Source organism: Pteropus medius, unplaced genomic scaffold (assembly GCF_902729225.1).
Source record: "Pteropus medius unplaced genomic scaffold, Ma_sr-lr_union100, whole genome shotgun sequence".
NCBI classification, from domain to species: Eukaryota; Metazoa; Chordata; class Mammalia; order Chiroptera; family Pteropodidae; genus Pteropus; species Pteropus medius.
In genome coordinates this window covers 5,372,864-5,398,124 of record NW_024349225.1, presented here as the reverse complement: position 1 = coordinate 5,398,124, position 25,261 = coordinate 5,372,864, and the positions used below count along the sequence as shown (strand labels likewise).

Here is a 25,261-nt window from a genome sequence, read left to right as displayed (position 1 = left end):
TTTGGGGGAGAGGATGACCTCCTTAGGAAATCACAGTCCGAGCGGACGCCTTGCTGCGAGATTGCCAGTCTTAGGAGTCATGCTGTGCGGGACACTTTCTATAAACCTGAACTTGAGGGTGGGAGTTGAGGTAGTTCTCTGCTGACTTGCTGACAGCCTTTTCCCCAGTCTGCACGTGCTACTACCTGCGTAGTTCTTGAAACCTTCCATGGCGTTCTGGAAGCCAGCAGGGCCTCTGTAGAGGGACCAAAGGCCTTCCAAAAAGGCGGTCGGACTGAGGCGCACTTCACTCAGCAGATGCACATTATCGTCTTTTCCTCGTTGTTTCCAGTAAGTCCCCAGAACTGTTTTCCGGTGGATTCCTAAATGGATCCAAATGATCAAGTTTTCTGGGCCCTCGTGGGATTTTGGAGATTGCCGAGCAGGCATTTTAATAATTAATGACATGAGGCGGGGCAAGATGAGAAAAAGGGATTTCTATTTCTGGCAGTAGCTGACTATTTTTTCAAGATCATTGTAGAAAACTGAGCCCCTTGTTTTGCCTCTTTCTAGAAACTGGGCTCGGTGACTTTTTGCCTAAAGGAATAATGTCCTAAAATGTCCTTCTCTGGAGCCTTTTCAAATTTGCTGTGCAGCATGGGGCCACGAGGGGGCCCGCGGCGCTGCCCCGCGCCCTCGACCAGTGGCACGGGGTAGGTCCCCTGAGGCGGGTCCTCTTGTTCTACAGATGCTGATGCAATGATACCGGTCAGACCCTGACTCAGAATTCTCCTAGGAGAAGTTATTTCCACTGTTTTGCATTACTATTTCCCCTAGAGCCTCACTCAAAATGAAATACTTCTAGAAGGGATGTATCAGGCTAGGCTGAAGTAATAAACCATGAAACCTTCGTAATTTTTTTTGAGGGACGGTTTTATGTTTCATCACGTCACAGTGTACAGCCAGCCAGGCGGCTCTCCTTCGCGACTTCCCCCTAACAGCGTCTCAGGGATCCAGGCGGCTTCCGTCTTGCAAGTCTGCCATCTCGGGTTCTTCCTTCACGTCTCGGGGATGGTGGGGAGAACTCGCCACCGTTCCTAACTGCCTTAGACCAAAGCGACAACGTCACTTCCATTCCCAGGCGTCTGGTCAGTCCGTGGCCGCGAGCCAAGAGCAAGGGAGGTAGGGAAATACAGGGTAACACCTAGAGTGCCCCGTGATCATCACCGTCTCTGCCACAGCGGAGTTATGGCTTCTGAAAAGGGTGCACAGGTTTATTTTCCCACAGCCATCAGCAAAAGCCAAACTTCGGAAGAGGTGGCCATGAGGACTTGAGGTGGGGGCCGCGTGGAGCGCAGGAGGGGTTGGAGAAAGACAGGTGTTCAAAGGAGGAGAACATGCCAGAAAGAGTCATTTAATTTTGTCTACAATTAGCCTTACAGAATTTAATTTTTAGGGCGCGGTCACCACCAATTTACGCACTTCTAATGTGGTCCCTACTCTGACTAAATGCGGAATTACTTTACAGATGTCGTTGTTGAAAACAAATGCGGGACATTTAAAGTGTTTACACATAACCCACGAGATCAAACAGAAGCCAGGCAAATTTAATTATTTTAGACTCAGAATTCGAAAACCACTGTGTGGTTTGGTTTCTCAACCTCTCTACCCGGACAACTGGAAGCGATTCACTTATTTAACACGCTGAGGAATCCGGTGTGTGAACGTTTGCTCACCAGTTGGAAGTCATCTTACAAACCCCGAGTCGGCCCCTCACGTGACAGAGATAGGGGCTGAGGCCCAGGGCACTTAACTCGGCTGTTCCAGGTCAGGGGCAGAGCCGTGAATGACCGGACCCACGGTGTGCGTGTCCCTGGGCTGGGCGCTGAATCCCGGGGGCTTTCCTGGCAGACTCGCCTCCGGGGCCTCGCAGAGCCGGGGAGGGTCTGCGAGCTTCATGCCCAGCCTTCCCGCCACGCGGGTTCACGCCGTCTTGGTTAGACCGGCATCTAGTTGGTTCTTTAAAGTCTCCAGAGAACATTCTGCTGCTCGGCAAAGCACTGCCACCTGTTATCCGAGCATCATCTCACAGAGAGGAAGCGGCCGTAAAAAGCAAGATGACACTGTGAGTTAGCTCCCCAGCTAGGATTTGAATCCATTTGATCCCTGAACTTGGCTGGCCCACGGGCGTAGGGTGGGCTGGCAGGAGGGCTTCCTGTGAAAAGCACCAAGTTCACGCAGAGTCAAAGAAGGAGTGGATGTGACAGAGGCTCCGGTGCCACCCAAGAGGGCTTGGACCTCCCAGCTCAACTTCTCTGTAAGCCAGTTATCAGCATCCAAGAACTTCATCACAGGCTCCTCCAAAGAGATTTTATTCCCACCATTGTTTAATCCCAAAGCAACATTTTGTGTTACAGTTCCAATTTCTTACATAAGGGGTAGCAGTAAATCAAGTTTTAAAAAAAAATAGTGAATGATTTAAACTTTCTGGATTGCTCCAGGCATTACAAAAAAAAAAAAAAAATCAAGGCACCAGTTCCAAAATGGGAAAAGCATTCTAAAAGAGACTGTTAGCTTTCCCCAGACATCTATTTCTGATTCTCATTTATATAATATCTGACATCCAAGCCTCCAGCAAAACATCACCAGAGAATTGGTCAGAGCAGCTGAATAGTCAATATATGAGATTTTATAGGGGTTGGAGCTGCAAGTTCTTTTTACATCAGACTGTGTGTGTGTGTGTGTGCTGTGAGGAGGAGGGAGGGAGGAGAGGGAGACAGAGAAAGGCATTACACGTTAGTGAGAAAACAAGAAACAAGACAGACTGTCCGCCAGAAGCTCTGCATGGATGGTTTGGTGCGGATGGGGTCTGACTCCAGGCCACTTACTTCCTTAGCCAAGTCACTCAGCTATTGCCTCAGCTGAAAATTAGGGGTTGATGATAGTTCCCACCTCTTGAAGGTCACACAGTGTTAAATGACACAGCGCACGTAACACTTGGCGCCCACCATGGGTCAGCTGCTGCTACTCCTAGGAGGCTTCTCGCCTAAGGGGGTCCCGGCTTCCCAGAAACCCTCCAGCCTCCTTCCCCGGTTGAGCAGCCACACACTGCAGCTGTGACACTCTCAGAGAGGTGATTTCAGATGTGCGAACGGCACCCTGGGAGAATCTAGCCCACTGCTGCTCTGGATAAACCTGACGTGGAGTTAGAGGGCAGCCAAGGCTGTGGCAGCTGGTTCCAGAGCTGTGGGCCAAGGGGGCTCCGGGAGAGGGGACTGTGGGCCCTGCGTGGCCCTGACCACACCCTCCGGGCTGCAGGCTCGCAGTGTGGATGCCTGCTGGCCAGGCTTTGATGGGAGCCGTCAGCGGATGCAGAGTAGCCCTGACGAGCCGGAGCTGCGTCACCACACAGAGCCAGCGGTGATCCCCTGAGGGTCCCACCCCTTGGATTCCCTCTGTAGTCAGAGAGGAAAGGTCCTTGCACCAGAAGCCACCTTGCCTGCTGCCATGCCCTCCCTTCTGTGTCCACCTGGACCGTGCGTCTCTCCCTGCAGGAAGGGCCCTCTGCTCAGACAGCTCTGCTCAGGGACAATTTGGATGCCCAGCTGTGAGCTGCAACTGTTCCAAAGGCACTGGGGGCTCCCGGCATCCCACACGTCCCTTTGCAGGCCACCTGGCTGAACGTACCTCAGTCTCTCCCACTGTTGTGGGTTTGCAAGGATAAAACAGCCACTTGAAGGCCCAGACGTTGCCACGGCCATTCTGAGCCTCCCTTCTTTGCGTTTTTCCCTCGGGGCCCTCCCTCCTTTTCTGGCCTGTGAACCAGTCTCGCTTTTTCTGCTGACACTGATAGGCCCGAATTTGTCTCTTGTCCCTCTGTCCTTGCATTTCTCTCCTGGGCTCTGTGTGCTGTGCCCTGGAAGCCACCTCTTACAACTCCCCTCAGTTCCCGGAAGGCCTGTGTCACTCATCCCTGACACTCAGCTCAGCAGGGGGCGTCTTCCTTGTCCCCAGCCTGAGCAATGACATCCTCATCAGGTCTCCACAGTTTCCAAAGTGGTTCAAACCCTCCCATCAACACTCGGACATCTCAGCTCTTGTCTGGGACTCTTCACACTGCCCGTTCTCTCTCTGAAGAGCACATTTTGTCACTGATTATTCTCCAGGCTCTTCTGAAGAATGCTGTCCACTTCACTCTGAAGGTCAAATTCCCTCATGAGCAAGAGCTCAGACATCTGTCCCGCCTCCCCTAGAACAGGAAACGCCCGAGGAGCCCCCTCTGGACCCGTGGGGTGGGGGTGGGGGGCTGTGAAGCTGGCAGGCACTCTGCGAGTCCTGTAATTGCTCAGACATCGACATTTTATTAAAACGCCCATGCTGGAGGCAGCCGACCTGAAGAAACTACAGGGAGGGGCATAAAAATAAACTCAGCAACTTAAAAATAAAGAGAAACCAATGCTGGGAGGCGATTCTTCATTCTTTCCACTTCTCCTGAGGGCAGATGGGAGGATGGCTTTGGGCTGGGAGCAGCCCGGCTGGTGTCACCCGAGCCACTGGAGCAAAGATCATCTCAATATTAACACATCCATGGGTGGAAAAAAAGAACACAGACCACTTTATGTAAAGTCACAGAGCAGAAGGAAGCGTTCTCCTGCCCAACAACAAATTTTAACCAAGCCTTTCTATTGCTGGCCTTGGAAAGCCACTCGGTGTTTAATAATTCTGTCGATAAATTCTTCCTCTAAACTTTTTGCTGTAATTCAAACCATATCCTCTTGTTCTGCGCTCGAGGGGCCACCATTTGCTCTGTCACCTGTGGTAGCCCAGTGTGTTAAATCCAGTCACCATAACTTCTCTTTCCCAAGCAGAAAAGGGCCTTTCGCCCCTACTGCCCAGACTCTTGGCCCATGTCTCAGCCGCCCTGCGTTGCCTGAGGGCTGTCATCAGCCCGCTCACAGAGAAGCCACTCCGCATGCCACTGCTTTCTCCTCTTGGCCCTCCTGCCTCAGCCACGTTTAATCAGAACGTCCTGAGGGAGGAAAGTGCTCTCCGAAATAATAAAATCACCACGAAACACGAAACATGGTCGTAACGATTATTTCCATGGTGCTCGCTCTTAGTTTTCTGTCACCCACGTCATGCGATTTTCTTATCAAATGACCAGCCTCTCGTTTCAGCTTTCACTTTGTCATTAGCTAACTCCCTGGTGAATTGCTTGCTTGTCAGTCACGAAGATCCTTCTGGGTCCTTTCTCTGCCCCTCTGTTTACTTGGAGAAAAAGTCTCAAAAGCACGTTGTAGATGCCTCACCTTTATCTGACAGTTACCTCTTAGACGGATTTGCTCCAAGAGTATGTGAAAAGACTCCCGAGTGTAGAGCTGAATGGGAACTTTGCTTGTTTTGCACACCAACATTTTACCGGAAACCTCTGCGCTGTCTGTCAAGAGTCAGCAAACCTAGACTTCCCCCCGAGGTGAAGGCCTCTGCATTCACGACGAGACTGCCCGGAGCAGGCGGCTAGCCGACCTACCTCGCCATCATTATCAGGTCTCGATCTTCTTTCTCGTCATCAACCCCAGCACATACCTGACTCTTCAGTCCTGCCCAGTCCCCCATCCCTGTCACAGCACCTTCCGGAGCCCCGTACTTTCGCGGTGACTAGAAAGCATTCCCGCTCACCACACCCAACCCTCCTCCCTCTTCTAAACTGCCATTCACGCCCCTCAAACCAACACAACTGTCGCTTTCCCCACACAGCTGCCTCAGCGGGCCTCCTCAGCAGAACCAGGGCATCTGGGGTCCTATGGCCCACTTCGTTCCAGCCTCTGGAGTGAAGCCCCTCCTGCTCTCCTGGCTGCTCCACTGGACCATGGAGCCCACAGCAGCGGAGACTTTTCCTACCCTCTGAGCATCTCAGTGCCCAGTACAGAGCCTGAGGTTTGGGGGGAGCATGAAATCCAAGGGGCTGCTAAAGCCAAGCTGGATTCACTCTCTTTCTCTCTCTGTTTGTTTGTTTGTTTGTTTGTTTATTTGCTCAGGATAAAGCTCTTTGGCCTTGGACAAGCATCTCAGTACCTTTCAATGAATGGATAGGCTGACCTAGAGCACGCAAATGCAAGCTGGACGCCCCGCTCACCACCCTCCCACTGAGCTCTCCTGTTCTTCTATAGCCTAGAATCCTTTTCAGCTGACCCACCTCTGCCCAGCAGCCCAAAACAACCCCCACCGGACAGGAAGGTCAGTGACCACCCTCTCCTGTTATTTCTGGCCTTTGACGTCTCTGTTCCAGAGCAGACCTGAAAATCCCAGCAACATTGGCCATTGATCAGTGTTGGAAGAACCAATAAACAATCATAGCATTGAGCCAAACGAATTTTTTTTTTTAATTTTTCATAAAGAGCTCTAGAAGGCAAGTAGTTTATCACTTCACCTCCTGAAATGACACAGCATGACAGACAGTGTGGTGTGCTGGGATGCTGGCTTTTTCTTGTTTTCCAGAGTTCTCGCAGCGGGCCCCAGCGAACCCAAAGCAAAGCCCCCACAGTATGTCCTCTGTCCATACTCAGAAGCACCAGCACTGCTAAAGTCGGGATCATCTGTCCAAAAGATTCCACGTTAGATCCCAAGATCCAGACAGGGATCCAGATGGAGTTCAACTTCCAGAGGCAGAGGATCGGTGCCACAGCCGGAGGCAAGGCCTCTGACACTGCGAAGGTCAGGTGTCTCGACTTTCTCAAGGGGAAGCAGGAAGAAGAATGAGGCCAAGGAACCCCTGGGGTGCTGAAAAGGTGACTTTTTAAGGAAATGCTGGGTCTGCAGTTCACACCTTCCCAACAGAAGGACCATGCTTGGGATCCCGGACAAGAGCGGGGAGAAGTGATGCCTGGGCTAACAGAACCAGAACTTTCTTCACAGTAGGACAGTCCTCATCTAAAATTCTACAATTTAAAACCAATGTCTTTTAAGAATGGGAATTCATAAACCCATCAGACCAGCTGAGGGGGAAATAGGAAAAAAAAAATGTTCTCTGTTAAACAAAACCACACACAAAAAAAACAACTCAATCCCCCCCACTCCCAATACCCCAGCCACCTCCCACCCCATTAAAAAAATATCGTGAACGTCACACACACTTGCACACACTAAAATACACAAACAAAATACTTAAGGAAACCTTAGGGATCACCTAAGGGTTTTTCACAAGCTCTCCAGGTGCTCTTTCTGTTTCTCTAGGAAAAAAATAAAAAATAAAAAGAGTCAAGCTCTGACAGCTATGTCTATGCAATAAAAATTGCAGTCAGCCAATTTCCCTTTCCTCGGTCTCCTGGCCTATTAGTCAGCGTAGGAGACTATCAGCAATGACAAATCAAAGAGGAAGGCCCAGGCCGGGGTCCCGTGAAGGCACACTGCCTCGTCCTGCATCCGGGGCCTCTCTGGGGAGCAGTGAGCTGGTACACGCAGCATCTCCGTCCCCAGGCTCTGCTCCAAAGCTTGAAGCTCCAACATGGAGGCCGCCGGGGGAGGAGTGTGTGGTCAGGAGGCTCGGGGAGGCTATTTCTGGAGGCAAAGTTTTGCTGCTTACAGGCACGAGAACGTAAACCCAAAGCAAGTCGCCATGAGATGGTCAAGGATCACAGATGGTAGAGCTGGAAGAGATGGTGTCGTCCAACTCTGCCTTTTACAGATAATTGATCTATAAAGAAAGCAGAGAGGTAGTCTGCCCTGGATCCTGACTCCCAGAGCTTCCCTGGTTTTTGGCCTGAGTCAGCTGATCAGTCTGTTGTTTCTGACTAAGGTCTCTCACTGGGAATGGAGAGTCATTTGCTTCCGGATGGTTAGGGTTCCCCCACTCCAGAGTCCACCTGGGAAATGCAGGGGGACCAGATCGTTGAATCAAAGTGTCTACACTGACCGCTCCCCAGGGTGCCACGAAAGCTTGAAACATCTGTTTTTCTGCCTTTTCTAACAGATACTTCCCCCATACTTTATAAAATAAATAATCCAAACGAATGAAAGACCCAGGCAAGGACAGTTGCCAGCCTGACAAATGTGCTCTGCCTCTTAACAGTGACACATAAAACTCACACCTGCAATTCATTCCCCGGTGGAGGGGTGAGTCTGACATGCTGATCCTCTGGGACAGAAATTAGACACCAGCCCTAACCTCTTATATATTAAATTTATCTCCATAAATAGAGCATCCTAACTCAAGTGACCGCAATCAAAAGGTCAAAGTTTGAGTTGTTTTTTCCTCAAGTGTCTATACAAACCCCCGAATATCTACTAAGCTATACCCACATGGCAAACTGGAACGTCTTTATGAGACCTTCAATTGCCACGATGGTCCAAGGCCAAGTTGCAGACCCAACACCCATCCTTGTTGTATAACTAGGACTACGATGAAAAATTTGCTTTGCAATAAGGCTCATCACAGAATTCCTTTAAGCAAAAAGGCCAATTAATTTGATTTTAAGTGATTTGATTTTCCCCACAAACTTGCGAAATACACAAGTCTTCAAAGTTACATCTATGACATAAAATGGGCCCACTAGACCAATGGATGTGGTCCAGCTGGCATGGCTGCCTTGCCCACCTATGTACTGATGGGACAGTGTGGTGATCACCTTTCTCTTGGACGAGTCTCTGAGCCATATTTTTCAACCTGAATGTGTGAGAACCGGTACCATACGGGTAGTGGACTAGGCATCAAGAGTAACATTGACCTTAATGGTCGCCATAAAGCCTGTCTTCCTGCCATCTTAGGAAATTTGGGTTTAGTTTCCTTATTCTCCTCCCCTGTCGAAAATATATTAGTTTCAATCAATCGCATTAGACTTCTTTGCTTAGATGACTGTGACCACGAGAAGAAACCGGAGCAAAAAGATGAACAGCCCGTTAGCAAAACCGAAGGGTGGCGACGCCCTGTGGCGACTTCATAGCTCATCCCTCGAAGGCACCGTGTCCAGGGAGGCTGGTGGTGGCAGGGCCTCTGTGTTCTTGGCGTTGCGGTGGATGTGCCCTTGCTTCCGGGACTTCCAGGAATGTGTCCTGTCCCAGTCAGTAGCCACCGTCTCGTTGTCCCAGATGGTTGAGGTCTCCGTGTCACTCAGATACCCCGGCTGGCCTGTGTAGTGTGTCGGGTAGATGAGCAAGGGTTCTGCAGAGAAGGCCTTCAGGTCTCTGGACTCGTAATACTCCTTGTACTCGGCTCTGGACACAAGAGGGGACAGGTGCGTGAGAGGCAGGTGACAGGTGCGTGAGGGGCAGGACGCTGACAGGACGGGGGAAGGGAGCGAGGGGCCCTGCTCGTTATCTCTTAACCTGTCGGGGATTCATTTGATTGTCTTTTAAGTTGTATCCTTTTGCGGAAAACTTTATAAACACGATAAAAGATCTTTAGGGGCTTTCAGGTGATCTAAACAAACACACGAAGAAAAAGTCAGGATATTTCTGTTATATTTGGACAGACTAGTTTAAAAAAGATGAATTTTAGGTCTTACCCTAAAAGTTAAGAATTAAGCTCAGTTGGACCATAATAATTAATAAGTGTGATCAATTGATAGAAAACACCCTGTTCCTGATTAGTAAATTAGACAGCTGGATCTGGATGGTAGTGAATTCGGGGTAGGCTTGGAGACCTGCCAAGCCGGCTTTGCATTCCAGCTCCCCGTGAGTGTAAAGTTGAGGAATGATTTGACCTCCATCCCTCGGCTCCTGTGCACATTATATGAAGTGACATCTGCTCAGCTCCTAGATCAGGGAGTGCCCCATAGGTGTTAACTTCCTTTCTGATAAAGAGATGATGGTTGGCCTCCATGTTTCTGCCAGGATGCAACATGTTTCAGACCTGCTGCATAAAGAGGGCAAGGAGCCCCATCTTTACTGAGGGCAGGAGACAAAATGAGCAAGACAGAGATCAGGAACTCTCAACCGCTAAAATGAAGACCATCTAGGTGAGAATCACACAGCAACCGAAAGAAGGAGCCACGGTTAGAACCGGGTCTCCTGCTCCATTAGTAAATTTAGGAATCATTGATTGAGCAGCTTGTATGTGTAGAGATTGGTCTAGGCTCTAAGGACAGAGACATGTAAGGCTGTTCCTGCCTCAGGGGCCACAATTATTGGGGAGGCTGACAAGCACACCATTAGCTGCCACCCCTTTCGATAGGTGCTGGGTCGGTGTGAACTCTTGGGTTACAGAAACCCTGGGCATGACACTGCTGCCTTCCATGGATACCCTGTGCAGAGGCCACCTCACTCTCCCTGAGCCTCCAACACACCTCCGTGATCACAGGTATCACAATACATCACATCGACTGTTCACAGGTCTGGGTTCCTAACTACATTGTAAGCCGCGGCCTGGCCAGCAGCACACACAATAGACTGAGAAATGAGTTGAAAAATTTGAGGTGCTTAGGAAGATGACCTTCACCTTGAGGCGTACGAGTTTATGGAAATAAGGAGATCAAAGACAAGGAGAAGACTGAGCAGATCAGGTCCAATTAAATTACACTGGGTCCAATTAAATTAAATTACATTTAAATTGAATTAAATTAAGTTACACTTAGGTCCAATTAAATTACATTGGGTATTAAAGAGGACCCCCCTGCAAGACTCACCATTTCTGCCTCATCGTCCCCATCTGGAAAGGGGATAATCACTCGAGTTAGCCACCTGGGTCACGATTATGGAAAAATCATTTAGGAAAGCAGTACACCTTTAGAAAATACCAAGTACCACTGGAAACTGAGCAGGGGAATGGATGGACGGGCTGTGCCCACAGGACAGGCAGGCAGTTCAGGGCACTCACACGGGATGCTTGTCGTACATGATTGGCAGGAACTCATCCACTGGCAGCATCTTCCCAAAAGGATCAGCTCCCACCAGCTTCTGTGCTCCTTGTAGAGAAATGGCGTAGCCCAGCGTCCAGTAGGAATAGTCAGCTTCGACCAGATTTACCACGTTGGGCACTGCTTTCTCGGGCTCTTTTACTTGCATCCTCTTCCTACCAATATAGCTAAAAGGAAGTGGGCAGAGGAGAAAATTCCAATTGGGAGACTGGACATCTACAAGAACAGAGCACAGCTTCGAATACACTTTGGAAAGCTCAGACCAACTGTGTCATGTATTAAATGTATCATGTCACCAAACATGACTGTCATCTGTCGCCAGCGGTGCCATTTCCCTGGCTCCATTTATCAACATCTCATCTACTTTTGCCCAGCAGACTGTGTTTAAGCCAGAAAGTTAAGATGTAGAGATCCTAAAAGATCTTTCAGATCATTTCCCAGAGGTAGCGTGAGATCTCCAGCTTTGTTTATAGAGGTTGGAAGGGGACGAAGGTCAGATGTGAGAATTCTGAGTCTGTCATTTTCAAGTCCAGAGTCTCAGCTGTCCATGTTTTCTGCATCATTCTCCAAATGCTGCTGGTAGTAAACACTGGACAGAAAAGACTATGGGAAAGAAACAGTCAGCAGTAAAAGATGCAGGAACCCAAGAGTGGTCCCAAGGGGGCTCTTCCTGGGGTGAGTGAACGACAATGCCTGCATGACCTTCTCCCCCTTGCACGCGCCTAGCTCTGTCCAGGCTTTTTCCAAGAGCTCTGCTCTGAGAAGGGCACCCAGGCTAGTCTTGCCCTCCCTCCATGAACAACTTCTGCAACACAGGGGGTACCCTCAGACATTTCAGCCTATCCACAGCTATTCCTGGATCTGGAAACCATTACTTTTGTCTGGAACCTGTTTATTTTCCACCTGCTTTGAGCAACTTGAGGAGGTGCCTGCTTCCTGCGAACTAGGCAAAGCTGACTTCCTCCATTTTGCTTTAAAACTGTCTCAACATTCAAGGGATTCCTCTTGTCAAAACATCCCAGGATTTGCGGAATGAGTCAACGTTCATCCTCAGTTCCTCTGAAGACATCAAACGAATCCTCTCAGCCACTGTCTCTTCAGACCTAAGTCTGAATTTCATGTGTCATCGAGTGGAAGAGAAACTTCTACTGAGCACTTGAGGCATGGCTCAAGTGACTGAGGAACTGAGTTTGTACTCAATTTATTAATATTACTTAATTTAAATGATAAAATGGAAAGTATGTAAAACATTTCACACGCTACTAACTGCGTAACATTTACTACACAAAATTTATTGTTTTAAATCAAACAATTGTCATTATTAAACAAAATGTATTGTTTTGGTAAGACTCCAGTTGACTTCTGCAAGTTGAAAACTTAGCATCGAATTGAGATGCCTTGTGCGTGTAAAACATCCTGGATTTTGAAAAAGGCATGAGAAAGGAATGTAGACTAACTCATTAATAGTTTTTAAAAATTGATTACATGTTAAAATAATATTTGGATGTGTTGGGTTAGAGAACATGTGTTATTAAAGTTAATTTCACCCAATTTATTTTTACCTTTTTAATGTGATTACTGGAAATTTTTAAGCAATATACGTGGTTCACATGATCTTTCTATTGGACAGCACTGCCCTGTATGACTCCAGTGGCTTGTTCTAGTCTTCTCATTTACTATTTCCTTGTTTTCTGAATAAATTTAAGATAGCAGCATGGCCAGCCTATCAGTTTTCATGTTTTGAGTTTAAGTAACATTTGTTTCTTATTTATTTTAGAAAGTGAGAGGTGAAAAACTTGAAACCACTATAACTCTTTAAGATGATGCAATAGATTTCGAATATTTTGACTTGAGAAGTCTGTGAAATTTAGAAAACATCTGTTTGTTTTTATTTTTCCTGTATCCTTATTAGAATTGTTCTTCTTTCTTGGGTCTGCTGGTACTTTGTCCCAAGAAATGCACCAACAAAACTACAAATGAACAGGGATATGTGCCAATTCTAAGCCTTAGACTCTCCGAGTCCTCAGTGCTTCTGAAGCTTATGTGAAAGCGACCTTTGCACATGTCACGTGAGCATAAAATAGCTTCCAGCCTCCATGCCCGTGAGGCCTTAACTGCAGGCTGCAGAGCCACAGATTCAGAAAGCTGAGGTGCGGTGACTCCTGGAGGAGTCTTAAGGGACAGTGCAGAACCTAAGCTCGTGGTTGCTATGTGACAAGCCGCCAGTCTCTTCATTACGCAGTGATGACCTCTGGGTCTATTTCCCATGGGTTAGTGGAGCCATTACTCGGTTTCTTTAGAGCTCCGAACGGTGCTGTGGGCCCGTAGTTAAGTTTTCCTCCGAGGACGGGAGGGGGAAGCTTGTCTGCTGCAGCTGCTCCAAAGGAACAGGTACCGCCCTGATGGAATTGCCTTTGACACACAGCTGGGGAGTGAACATAATGCCTGGGAATTTTCTGCCTCATTGGAGGGGAGCAAAAAGTGTCATTTTGGTTTAAGAAGAAAAGGAGGGAGGAAGGGAGGGAGGGAAGGAGAGGAAGAGAGAGAGGAGAGACAGAGAGAGTGAGAGTGAGAGCGAGAGCGAGAGAGAGAGAGAAATTCAATCTCCAGAGGTAGCAGACAATGAGCATTAACTGAATGTCAGTTCTGCTTGGTGAACCTGGTTTTCCTGCGACAGCCTCTGACCAGCGCCAAGCCCAGCTGTCGGTGATCTCCCTGCTTGCATGGCTTCCCTTCTCAGCAGAAGAGACTTCCCCCTTGCCAACCCCCCATCCCACCAGAGGCTGCAGAGGGGACCTGCTGAGGCTCAAGTGTGACACAGAACCCTTGCCCTTGAATGAATGCCTCCTACTCTGACTTCACAGCCTCTCTGTGTACCACGTGGCTTCCCAGGTGGGATTTCTGCGATGCTCCCGAGTAAGTGCTCATTCTGAAGGACCCTGATCTACAGGCAGACTCCAGGTCTCATAAAGAATCTCCCATAGTTTCTTTTTCACCCAGCAGAAACCAGTGGCTATACTCTACTCACTTCCGGTTTCTGGGAACATTTAAGGAGAGAAAACCAGTTAAGCAGAAGCTTGAGCTGTTATCTCCTACCATCTGGGGAGGTGGGGCTCGCTGTCCTTTGGAAAGGACTGAGTGCCCCTCGGTGCCCTCTCATAAGTTTGTCTCGTCACTCACATCAGTTCCCAATCCAGCTGAGCCTGGTCAATGTCATCCATCAGCTTCATCAGCTTCTTCTTAAACTGATGTTCAAAACGCACGTCATCCTCAATAACAAGAGTCTTCTCCAGCTCTCGGTCAATTACCTACAAAGGTCATCAGAGGAGACACCCTATGAAAAGTTTGATACCTATTCTTATTAAATAAATAAGTATGAAAACATCGAGAGTATAGTACCATAATGTGTAAGAAATAACTGGATTCTACGCTGATGCCCATCAACACCAGAATGGATCAATAAACTGTGATATATTTACAGCAATAAGAATGTATGATCGACAATTCAATGCAACATTGCAGATGAATCTTACAAACGTAATGTCAAGAGCTTGTACATAACCGTAGGGTTCCTTTCATATTAAAAAAGTACAAAAGTAGACAAAACTATTCCTGCTGTCATTAACAGTCAGGGCGGAGATTACCCTTGGGGACAGGTGACTACAAGGAAACACAGAGGAGGTATTTCTGGGGTGCTGGCAACGTGTTTCTTCATCTGAGTGCTGGTTAATATGAGTATGTTGTTCAGTTTATGAAATTTCATTGGCCTATGTTTTATCATATATATATATATATATATATATATATATATATATATATATGTATGTTACATTTCATTTGAACTCTAAAGAGAAAAAGAAAAGATGGGCATAGACTGGATCATTCAAAGAGAGAAGGCCTTCAAGGGGTCCTTTTTAGAGACCTTTTCTTTTCTTATGAGAATCGTCCCCTAATCAGGAAGCCTAGGCTCCAACGGCACCCCATTAATGTCTAATGTGTAAGGTATGGGTTTAAGTCCTGCCCCTGCCACTTCTCGCCTGGACAGCATATTTATTTCTTCTTGGGTAAAATGGCCCCATCCCTCCTGGCCCAGCTCCCATGACTTCTGTGTGACTTCCTGTATGAAATCATTTAATAGATGAAGACATGCTAGATATGAATAAGGCATTCCTACCAAGGATAAGAATGCATCGATAGGAGTGTGGCCCCCAGAACTCGGGTATCTTCTCCCACCATCATCCCAAGTGGCACCCAGGTTAGCCCTCCTTATTTGTTGCTGGCCTCATCTCAGAGGAAGACACGAAGCAACAACAGCAGCAACTTCCAGGCGTAATTCCAGAACAGTTACGGGTCTGGCCCTAACTCACCTGCAGAGTCCCACACTCTTCCCTCCTCATGACAAAGCTGCATGTCTAAATACAGCGTTATTTACCTCTTTCCAGACAGAGTAGTGGCTAAGAAAGCAGCCGATTTCGCCTCTGGTTAGAGGCCTGGAGGAATAGGGATCTCGATATCCAGGCAGCATCTCGATATTCAGGGCCTTCAGCTGGCTTGTGTTGAGTGCCCTGCAGGACAGAGAAAACGAACAGGTTGAGATGGTCCCATCTCAGAAGCCAGAAGGAGAGTTCGGTATATTCCCAGAGGCCTTTATCCACAGGTTTCCCATAATTCCTTAGGGTTAACGTGTTCCTCAGGGTTAACGTGTCGTGGTGGCGTTACCAGCTTTGTGAAAACAAGAGGGTGTCTTATATTTTGTGTATTCCTCATAAAATGCACCATCATTCTAAATATCATTGGGGTTTTTTTGTTTGTTTGTTTTTTTGTTTGACAACTTTGAAACAGTGTTTTCCTAATGAAGGAAAGTGGTTTTAATAAGAGCATTAAATACTGGCAAGAATAAGGACAGGACGGAATAAGGAGAGGAATTGTGTACGTGTGTGTGTCTTTTCTTTGGACCTAAATTTTTGAAAAAAAGGTTAAAAACAGAAATAGCAGAAAGAATCGTGTAAGCAGTAAGAGAGAAATGAATCGCCACATAAACTACAGCTGACCCCTGAACGACCTGGATCTGAACTGTTCCAGGTCCACTTATACTCAGAAATTTTTCCAATAAATACTGTAAATGTATTTTCCTTACAATTTTCTTAATAACATGTTCTTATCTCTAGCTTAGTTTATTGTATGAATATAGTATAATACAGATAACATACAAAATATGTGTTAATTGAATGCTTATATTATCAGTAAGGCTTCTGGGCAACAGTAGGCTATTTGTAGTTAAGATCCGGGGGAGCCAAAAGTTACATTAGAATTTTCCACTGTGCGGGGTTGGGGAGGGTTAGCGCCCTTAACCCCCACAGTGATCAAGGGTCAACTGTATTCTTAATAAGATTAATAAGTGATACTCATTAGAAACCAGAAGGCAGTAGGTTGACATATACAAATTTCAAATAAAACAATGAATAATTTTTTGGTATTAGTAAGCCCCATGCAATGTTTGGGACAAATTTAACTGGGTGTCCTATATTTTATGTGGCAATATTATCTGAGAAAATCACCTCAAAGTGTCTAAATAATGCAGATTCCTGGCAGCCCTGGAGATCATGTTTCAGGATGGGGCTCAGGAAGCTGCCCTCTCACCAGCCCCTGGGGACTCTGCCATGGGGTCCAGGCCACACTTTGAGAAACACCGATGAAATTCTCTAAAGGAGTCATAAGAATTTCCACAACAACTTCTAGCCATCCTTGTTAGAAACATTCGTATTCCAAACTAACCTACAACATAAAACCGCAGATTTTACAAAAATCTATGTCTTGAAATAGGGTGTCAAATAAGAGGGCAAAGCAAAGAAAAACAAAAGAAAACCACGACATCATTAACAAGAACTCTTGAAGGAATCTAACCCGTACCCCGTGTGACTTTCCTGCCATACTCTTGGGAAAAGTAATCGGCCCAGGCAGACCTCATGCAACAGTTATGTACTTTTTCCATTTATTTTCTTCAGGTCGCCCAAGTTTAACAAATGATGAACAGTTTGTTTTAAATCAGGCTCTGAATGCAACTCTGAATGCATTCCTTCCAAGACACTACGGAAAGCTGGAAACCATCCCCACATTACAAGAACCCCAAGAGATGGGAGAACATCATCTCCAGTGCGAGCCTTCGGCGTAATGAAGACCAGAGATGGCTGGACGGTGACTGGACTTCAGACCTGCTCTACACGGTCAAATTAGCTTCCATGCTACTACAAGTCATGTTTCTCTCAAAGTAAACTGCACATGGCTGTTATAAAAATGGGCCTATATTCCGATGACCGCACCTCCCTGCCACCCAGAACCGCTCTGTCAGAGGGTACGTCGCCACTCCGAGCACATCTGGAAGGGTTTTAGAAAAAAAAAAAGCAGACTCACTTTCCATCAACGGCCTCCACAACCTTGACCTCAATCTCCTGCTCATACAGGGTGCGTAACATCCGGTCCCGCCTATCTTTTCTGCGTTTGAGGTTTATCATGAAAATCTAATGCAGAAAGGAAAAAAGAAGAGAAACATGGGTTACTCAAGTCTTACTTCAGGCTGTTGGAGGGTTTAAGCAAATGTAAGGACCAAAGTTTTAACGTTTTGTTAGAATGAGGAGTGGCAATGACAGAGAAAGCCGTGGTGAAGATTTGTTTGTATTTCATACCGGTCAAGAGACTTGAATCAAAACGGAATTACTTTAAAAGCTGAGCCATCTGCAGTGAGTTGTCCCTCTCTTTGTTTATCTAATGCTCATTGATTAACATGTTTGCCTTGTTCTTGAGATAGGAAAGTTGAAAAAGTTACCCTTCAGGAGGCCAATGGTGAATTAAACCCGAAACATAGGCGCCGAGGGATAGGAGGCAGTTTGGCAAGTGGTTAAGTTTATCAGCAGACCCGAGGTTGCATCCTGGCTGTCATTTACTAGTGTTTGCTTTGGGCCAGTTCCCAAGCCTCGGTTTCCTCATTTGTAAAACTGGGATAATAAAAGTCGTATCTCATGGGTACTAAATATTGGCTATTATTATAATGTGTATCCACTGGAGAAAAATTTAAAGTCAGTCAAAGAATAAGAAAAATCTGGTCTTCACACATTCGTCTTATTTACAAAAGTTCCAAACCGAATTATCGAGGTCTCAATTTTAGTAGCTTCTTTGCCAGAATTCAATTCCCTTAGAGACAAAGGAATTTTTCTGCAAGAAGTGAAGAGAAGGGGCTCGGCCCTTGGGGTTAGCCCTTTGAGGAAAAGGGGAGGGAGAAATGGAAAGGCTTCATTTCCACGTCACGTGTATCTGTAGGAAACACTACAGCGTGGACCCCTGCTGGCCCATGAACTCTCAGACAATCTGCACTCAGATTTCCTCCCATGAGGCCGGGTCCACCGGAAGTACCTCACGTTAGCCCCTGCATTCATGGTCGCTGCACGAAACACATACATATCATGAGGCTACGACGAGGATTTACAGATAAGGAGGCTGTCCTGACTATTCCCAGATTTAAGAAGCCACAGAAATACCTAAAGCCTCATGGATGCTATTTTAGGTAAATTAGTATTTTAAAAAGGTCTTTTGGCTACGAGCAGTAATAAACTCACTTTGAACATTAAACTAGTCCCCCAAGACAGGGAGACTTCAGCTGCTAGCCAAAAAATGATGACATATAGCATGAGAAACGAGAAACCTACAGGAATATGTCAAATGATGTTAGCTTCACCCTGACTAACCATCCAGGTGACTTTTAGGAAGACAGGTAATGTTTCAAGCTCCAGACCCTTATTTTAAAAAAAGAGGTAGTTGAACAAACTCATTTCTTGAGTCCAGTACAGATTAAAACTTCTATGATATGTGGTTTATGGTAGAGTTTGCTTTATGCTACATCCAGAAGAAGGAAGAAACTATGTCTTATAACCAGCCTGGAGTTCAGAATACACTGGGTTAAGCTTTGGATCACATTTAAAATGTGGTCATCAATATGCTCTATGTTTTACTGAGATCGAAAGCTACGCTAGCTAAAAATGTCACCCCTTCCTTACAAAGTGTTCTCACTTTCATTCATTTATAAAGGCCAAAGAAACTGATGGGGGAGCACGACGTCCTCTTCGAAGAGGTCATCTGCCAGATTTAGGGCAAAGTGGGTTAGGTGCCTCATGACTTCATTACCTCCTTTGTTTACTTAACTGGATAATTAAAAAAAAAAACAAAAACATAATGTCTGTGGTGACTCTATTTGCCTCGTTAACTTGGGATTTTATGACTTAATAGGGTGTGTTCTTTTATATTTCATTTTCTTCCTGTTTAGAATCATACCGCGATGGGCCACGTTCCACCCCCTCCAATTTTACAGACGTGGAAAGGGCATTGCTCATGTGTACACACGGAGCTACCTGGGGTCACTCCAGGAGAGTGAGAACAAGACAAAACAAAAATTAACAGAAACGCAACAAAAAAAAGTCTTCTCAAACCAGAGACCTCCGGCCCGGGACAACTCTAGTAAATAACAATTCTGTTCCAGCTCCTGCCAGGACAAGTGTAATAAAAACTGTAGCCATGAAGAAAAAACACAGACGACTCGCTCATACTCAGCAAATGGTAAACAGAGAGAGAGAGCCACATAGTCAAATGCAGCCCAGACACCACCAACAAGGTCACAGAGAACTGGGAGGGTTGGAAAGGCCCCTGTCTCTGTTCCAGACAGAGGGATGATTCCTCTGGGCTCAGGGAAGTAGCATTCCTGAGCCTGTGTCACTTCCCATAGTTGGCTTTTTTCAGAAGGCTTCTAGGAGCTACCCAGTCCTCACATCCACTCCCAAATGGGACACCTGAGCTAGAAGATCCTGGTTTTGTTCCATTTTATTTGCTTTGGTTTGGCCCTCATAGGAATGTGTTTATATAAGGAAAAATGAACAGATGTTCTCTTGGGTTCTTTTACCTAGAGAACTCAGCTGTGAGAGCTGTAGAGAGGCCAACGTTCTCTGCAGCCCTGATCGTTTTTTAAAAATTATGTATACCTCAGTCTAATTCGTCTCTCCCACACTTAAAATCGTCTCTTATTCTGCCCTCCGTGGACATAGCATAATAGCTGCTGACTCTTTTCCACTTAAGATTCATGGAACACTCCTTCCCAAGTCCAGCTCTGAATCAGAGCAGTTTTATAGACAAAACCTCAATTCCTAGTTCCAGTAGTTCTTTAATATGGCTGTACTTTGGGGACATGTATTATATGTGGTACAAGGTGATAAGGCATTTTCTTTCGATGAAGCAGTGGCAATGAGCACAGAGCACAAAGTTTGGCCTATAACATATTCAGGATTCGTGAAAGTTTCTAGATCTCCAAGCTCCTGAATACTGATCAGCAACTACATGACACGAGGGACCACGAAGGAATCTGTGACTTAGAGTCACAACTCACAAAATGGATACTTGTCAAGTATCAAATATGTTGTGCGTATTATAGAGAGGCATCTCTTTATAGTTTTGCTTCATTCTTTATGTAGTCAAAACTCAATAATAAATACGGCCCTCAGCGAGCTATTATGAAGGTCTCACCTGACGAAAGGCAGAATTTTAGAACAGGCTTTTTTTCTTTCTTTTTCTTTGTGTTTTCAACTCTGCCCTCCAACCTTTTTTCGTGAAAAAACAGCAGAGAGAAAAATAAAGCACGGAGTGTTCCAGAACAGTTTCTCCCTACTCAAGATAAAATTAAACTCCAATTCCTGAAACATATATCCTCTTTACCTTACCCTTGAATCTTGATAAAAGGATGATAAAATACGGCAATGTTTTAGGAAAAAATATCAAATTCGCTTTCACTACTAAATAGTAACTTTCTGACTCAATGATTAATTCACTTTCATCATGATGCTCCATTTTTTTCTTTTTTTTTAAGAAAAGGAAACCGAGGCACAACAAAAAACGAGTATTCTTCCCAAGCTCTCAATGCCTTTTCAGTAGCCGAGCCAGTCTTGCTGGCTCTCGCACGCATGCTCAGGCTTGGGTTTCAGTTTTCGGTGTAGACGTAGAAGCACGCTGCACACAGGCACGGGCAAGCACGCGCGCACACACACACAGACACCTTTCCTACCTCATCAAATCCCATCTTGTCTGGATATTTAGGGACAACTGAGACAAACTGGGAGGGTTCCATTGGAGGACGGTCAACTGGAAGACACAAGAAACACGCAGAGTGCTTTGTTAGTGGGAGTCAGAGAACAGAATTCCATCCACACACCTGCTCTCCCGGAATGTCACCTGGACACGCAGGGCAGGGGTAACTGCTCAGTCGCTTGGCTACACGAGAAGCCTGACCGTTAGGGTGCTGGTTTTGACGGCACTTGTTTGCATGCAGATGCCAGCACGTGCTGCATTTCCTCTAAGACTTACTGTAGGAGTGGGAGGTAGTTTAGGGCAACTGCTAAGGGTGAGGACACTGAAGTCAGATGCTCTGGGTTCAAACTCTGGTCTGTAAAGGTCTGGAATAGTCAGGTGACCTCTCTAAGCCTGTTTCTTTGTGTGTAAAATCAGGACAATAAAAGCTTATCTTTTTAAGATGTTATAAAATTTAAATGATACCTGTGTGCAAAGCAGTCACCGCAGTGTATTAACATAGTAAATGCTCAATAACTCTTAGCTGTTACTTGCTGTGGCCCATGATGAAAGAGCTCAGAAATAGGCCAGATTTTTTCTATACAATTAAAATCGTCAAGGTCTAGGACTATTTTTATCCCACCCAAGAAGGTTTAGCTACAGGTACACAAAAAGTCCTTTATTTTAACACAAATTCAGCTCTGAGGGTCAGCTTATGTCCTAGACCTTGGCACAGGGCCACCAAGGAAGTTTCCAGATGTGAAGGACATCATATCTTAAGTAACAAAAATGTTATTTATTTGATACTCAAAAAAAGCTTTCTTTACAAACTATATATGTTCAAAGGTTGGCAGCAATATTGACTAAAAACTTGAAACAGTCTTGAAGATTTTCCGTATTGTACAAATTCAAAGTACTCCGTTGTTTTTTTATAAAGAGATAGTACAAAGAAAATTTTACATGAAAGCTGGCGGCTGGGTCGTTTGAAGAACTATGGGTAAGGGCTCTTACTAGTCTTCACTAATCTCCATTCTCCTCCATTCCAGGTAGATGAGAAGTCGGCAGAGCCCCACGCTTGGAGTTAGTCTTGGGATGTGAATCGCTGCTGCTCCCCGGACCCCAGCCCCAGCCCCGCAACAACAATCATAGTGGCACATGTTCACGTGGAGAAGCCACAGTTTGAAGCAGCCCAGAATGACATGCCAACACACGGCGGGCAGCTGACCGCGAAGGACACCAGGACCACTGCGGACTCGCAGAGCCGGAAATGAGCCCTTGTATCAAGCCAGGGAGAGATACACCAGCGTAACTTCGCTCATTCTCACTGAGACACATGCCAAAGGGTATTATTTAATCGACTTACCCTTCGCTGGGATATTAAAGAGAAACTGTGACATCCAGTTTCACTTATGATCAAACGATGTGACGTTCTAGAAGGTAGTGAGACACGGTCTCCTAAGCCAAACACAAGACTTGGGCTCAACCCCGACCTGACAGCTCCATTTCTGTGAGCACGCAGTGCAGCCCAGAATGTTCTGGTCCTTTCTGCTCCGCCCCAACCCTTATTAGTTTCTTTCAAAATCAACAAATATTTGTTGAGGGTCCACCATGTACAGAGTTGGGTTTTTAAGAGAAACTTAGCATTCAAACTCCTTCCTGTTAATGTTTGAGGAGCTGTCTGGCTCTCCCTCTTTGGGCCTTAGACTTGGGAGGGGTTGTATTTTGACACTCTTGGTCTCTGTTTGGCTCTCACGTGGCCTATGTGGTTTTAACTTTTCAGCCAAAGAGACTACTTTCAGTCACTTTGTTTCCATCAGACATGGGTAGTCTTGTGTTCACAGGACAAGTGTCCCAGAAAAGCCCAAAGTGGCTGGCTCTTGAAAACCACCATTAAGTAAAAATGTAAGAAATATGCCTGGGTTTTGCCACTAAAGGCTGAGCTAAGTCATAGGGAAAAACAGGAAATAATACAAGTTAGGCCTAAGAGACTTACTATGTGGGGAGAAGGGATGTGTCTTTGGGGACATCAGACTCGAAGGTTAGGTATATTCCAGCTTCTGTTTGGGGTCATTTCTGACTCCGTCATTCATAATTTATCCAGTCCCCCACTGAATCCTTCCCCTTACGACTCCTTCCCTGCACCACCACTTGGGACAATGTGCTTCATTGGCACCTGGATAGCTTCAAGATCTAGGAACGAGATTGGCTATTGTTACAGTTACAGAGTTCTTATCACTCACTGACTCTGGGCTACACTCTTAACATCTGTAATCACATTTATTTAATCTTCGCAACCATTTGGTGGGATAGGTATGAGTGTCCTTATTTTTACAGATAAGGAAGCAAAGGCTTAAATAACTTGTCCAAGGTCACAGAGCTGATAGAACTGGCATTTAAATCTGGGTCTGACGCCTGCCCCAGAACCCTTGACCACCACCCTACCCTACCCCCAAAGCTAGCCCTGGGCGTCAAATTGGCCTTGGGCAACTGGGCTCAGTTAGCTAAGTCCTTGCTCCTGGCTGACCATCCCTGTTTGCTCTTTCTGGGGTCTACTTTGGAGCGCACGCCATCCAGCATACAACGTACCAGCCCGGTCATGCTCAGAAAAGTATCTGAGAGATTGTGCTTGGCCCAAATCCTAACGCTCCTTTTCTATACTTTCTCCCAAACGTCTTCCATTGCCACAGCCCCACCCTCGCTCAGGTCCTCGCTCACCGTGCTTGGGCAGTTTTAATATTTTTCGCTCATGTGCCCTTAGTCTCGCCTCATTCTAACTCCATGTGTGAACTGTTATCAAAACAATTTTCTTCCTCAAGAAAAAGCTCTGCTCTCGACCGTAACAGTCAAGAGCTTTGCAATTAGTTAGGTGCTTTCATATTCACCCCATCGTTTTATAGCTTCCCTTTTTTGTTGTTGTTTGTTTGCTCTTTCGGATGAAGAAACTGAGCGCTCACTTCGGCAGCATGTATACCATAGACGAAGAAATCGAGACCGACCCAGATGTGGACTTGCCCAAGGTCAAATAGTGAGTGACTGGGAACTGAGAGCGGGAACTCAGTTTCAGACCTTCTGACTTCAGGTCCAGGATTCTTAATAATCTTTACATGACATTCTGTTGCCTCAAAATGTTGTCATGGAGAAGAAGCACCTAAGGTTGCCCATTGCCTCACGCTGTGATTTACAAGACCGATCTCCTCATACCTCAAAGCCCATTTGTTTCTATCACTTTTACAAGATCTAGCCTCCTGCCATTTATCTCCAAATTTTCTGTACAGGAAGCGCATCCACAAAGTCTCCGTGTAGCTCCTAGTGCACTAATGGGGAAATACAAGTGCAGATAGGCATGGTGCTTTCAGTAAGCGCTGGCCACTGTTATTCCCCAGCTCCCACCCCACCCAAACCCTCCCTCTCTGATCTCTGAAACTCCAGTCTGCAGTTCCTAAGTTCTCTGACATTTTCATTTCCTTTGTGTTTTCTGAATGTCTCTTTGCCTTTTTGTTTTCACTAAAACTTGGCTTTCTTCTGAGGACACTGCCTCCCTTTCAGCTGTCAGAACGGAAACTGATTTTTCTCATACCCCTCAACTCACTCCGAACCGTTTCTCTTTCATCCTTCAAAACTCTCAGAGTCTTTGAGGGAATTTTAGCATCCTGGATCTAATCGTACCCCTTCTGCCACTGATGACTCCAGCCTCTGGCTCATGGTCTCACTGTCCCTGCCGTCATTTTTAGAAACCTCAACATCCACGTGGTGATCTGTCCAACAGCCTGTGGCTTCCAGGTCCTTAACACCAACAATCATTCCTTCAGTGCCCAGCTGCCATATCTGCGTCCATCACACCCTTCACGTCCTCGCTCCCGTCGGTACCCAGCCTGGATCTCATGGTCTGACCCTCTCACTTGTTCCTTGCAAAGACTCCTGAATCTCTTCCACTGATCTTGCTGGTAAAACTCCAACCCTGGTTAAACTCAATTGTCCACTTAGCACCAAGAAAAACACTGCAAGAGAAATTCACACAGTTGTTTTGACTGAGTCATTTCAAAACTGCAACCACAGATGTCAAATTGGCACTCGACACTGCCAAATGATGCAACTATACTTCCACAGAGAAATGTACTTTCCCACTTACTGAGAGATCTATTTTACGCCTCGTTCTCTCCCCTGAAATCTCCAACCTCTCTCTTGAGCTGATGATTGGCCTACATACCTCATAGAGTAAATATTCAAAGTCAAGTTACAGGTGCCTTTTCCTTCGGCCTCGAGTCTACAAACCCGGCTGCATCTGCACCTACACATTCTGCCTCTACAATTGGTTATAGTGGAAGAAGCAGCCC

General features: G+C 46.2%; 1 protein-coding gene across 4 annotated transcripts in view; it reads right to left on the bottom strand.

The window, feature by feature from the left end:
• Positions 1-7,937: 7,937 nt before the first annotated feature.
• COLGALT2 (collagen beta(1-O)galactosyltransferase 2) overlaps positions 7,938-25,261 on the bottom strand; it is a 35,087-nt gene continuing 17,763 nt past the window's right edge. Inside the window, exons 6-12 of one of the 4 annotated variants that reach the window (XM_039881259.1) lie at positions 20,926-21,002; positions 17,241-17,347; positions 15,262-15,394; positions 14,010-14,137; positions 10,790-10,996; positions 10,599-10,653; positions 8,912-9,189 (exon numbers count right to left, since the gene is read on the bottom strand). In XM_039881259.1, coding sequence (XP_039737193.1) covers positions 9,082-9,189; positions 10,599-10,653; positions 10,790-10,996; positions 14,010-14,137; positions 15,262-15,394; positions 17,241-17,347; positions 20,926-21,002 — 815 coding nt within the window. In that variant the 3' untranslated portion in view covers positions 8,912-9,081. Of the gene's footprint in view, positions 9,190-9,847; positions 9,862-10,598; positions 10,654-10,789; positions 10,997-14,009; positions 14,138-15,261; positions 15,395-17,240; positions 17,348-20,925; positions 21,003-25,261 lie in introns of those variants that run through there. The other 3 variants (XM_039881260.1, XM_039881261.1, XM_039881258.1) reach the window with 3 other exon arrangements.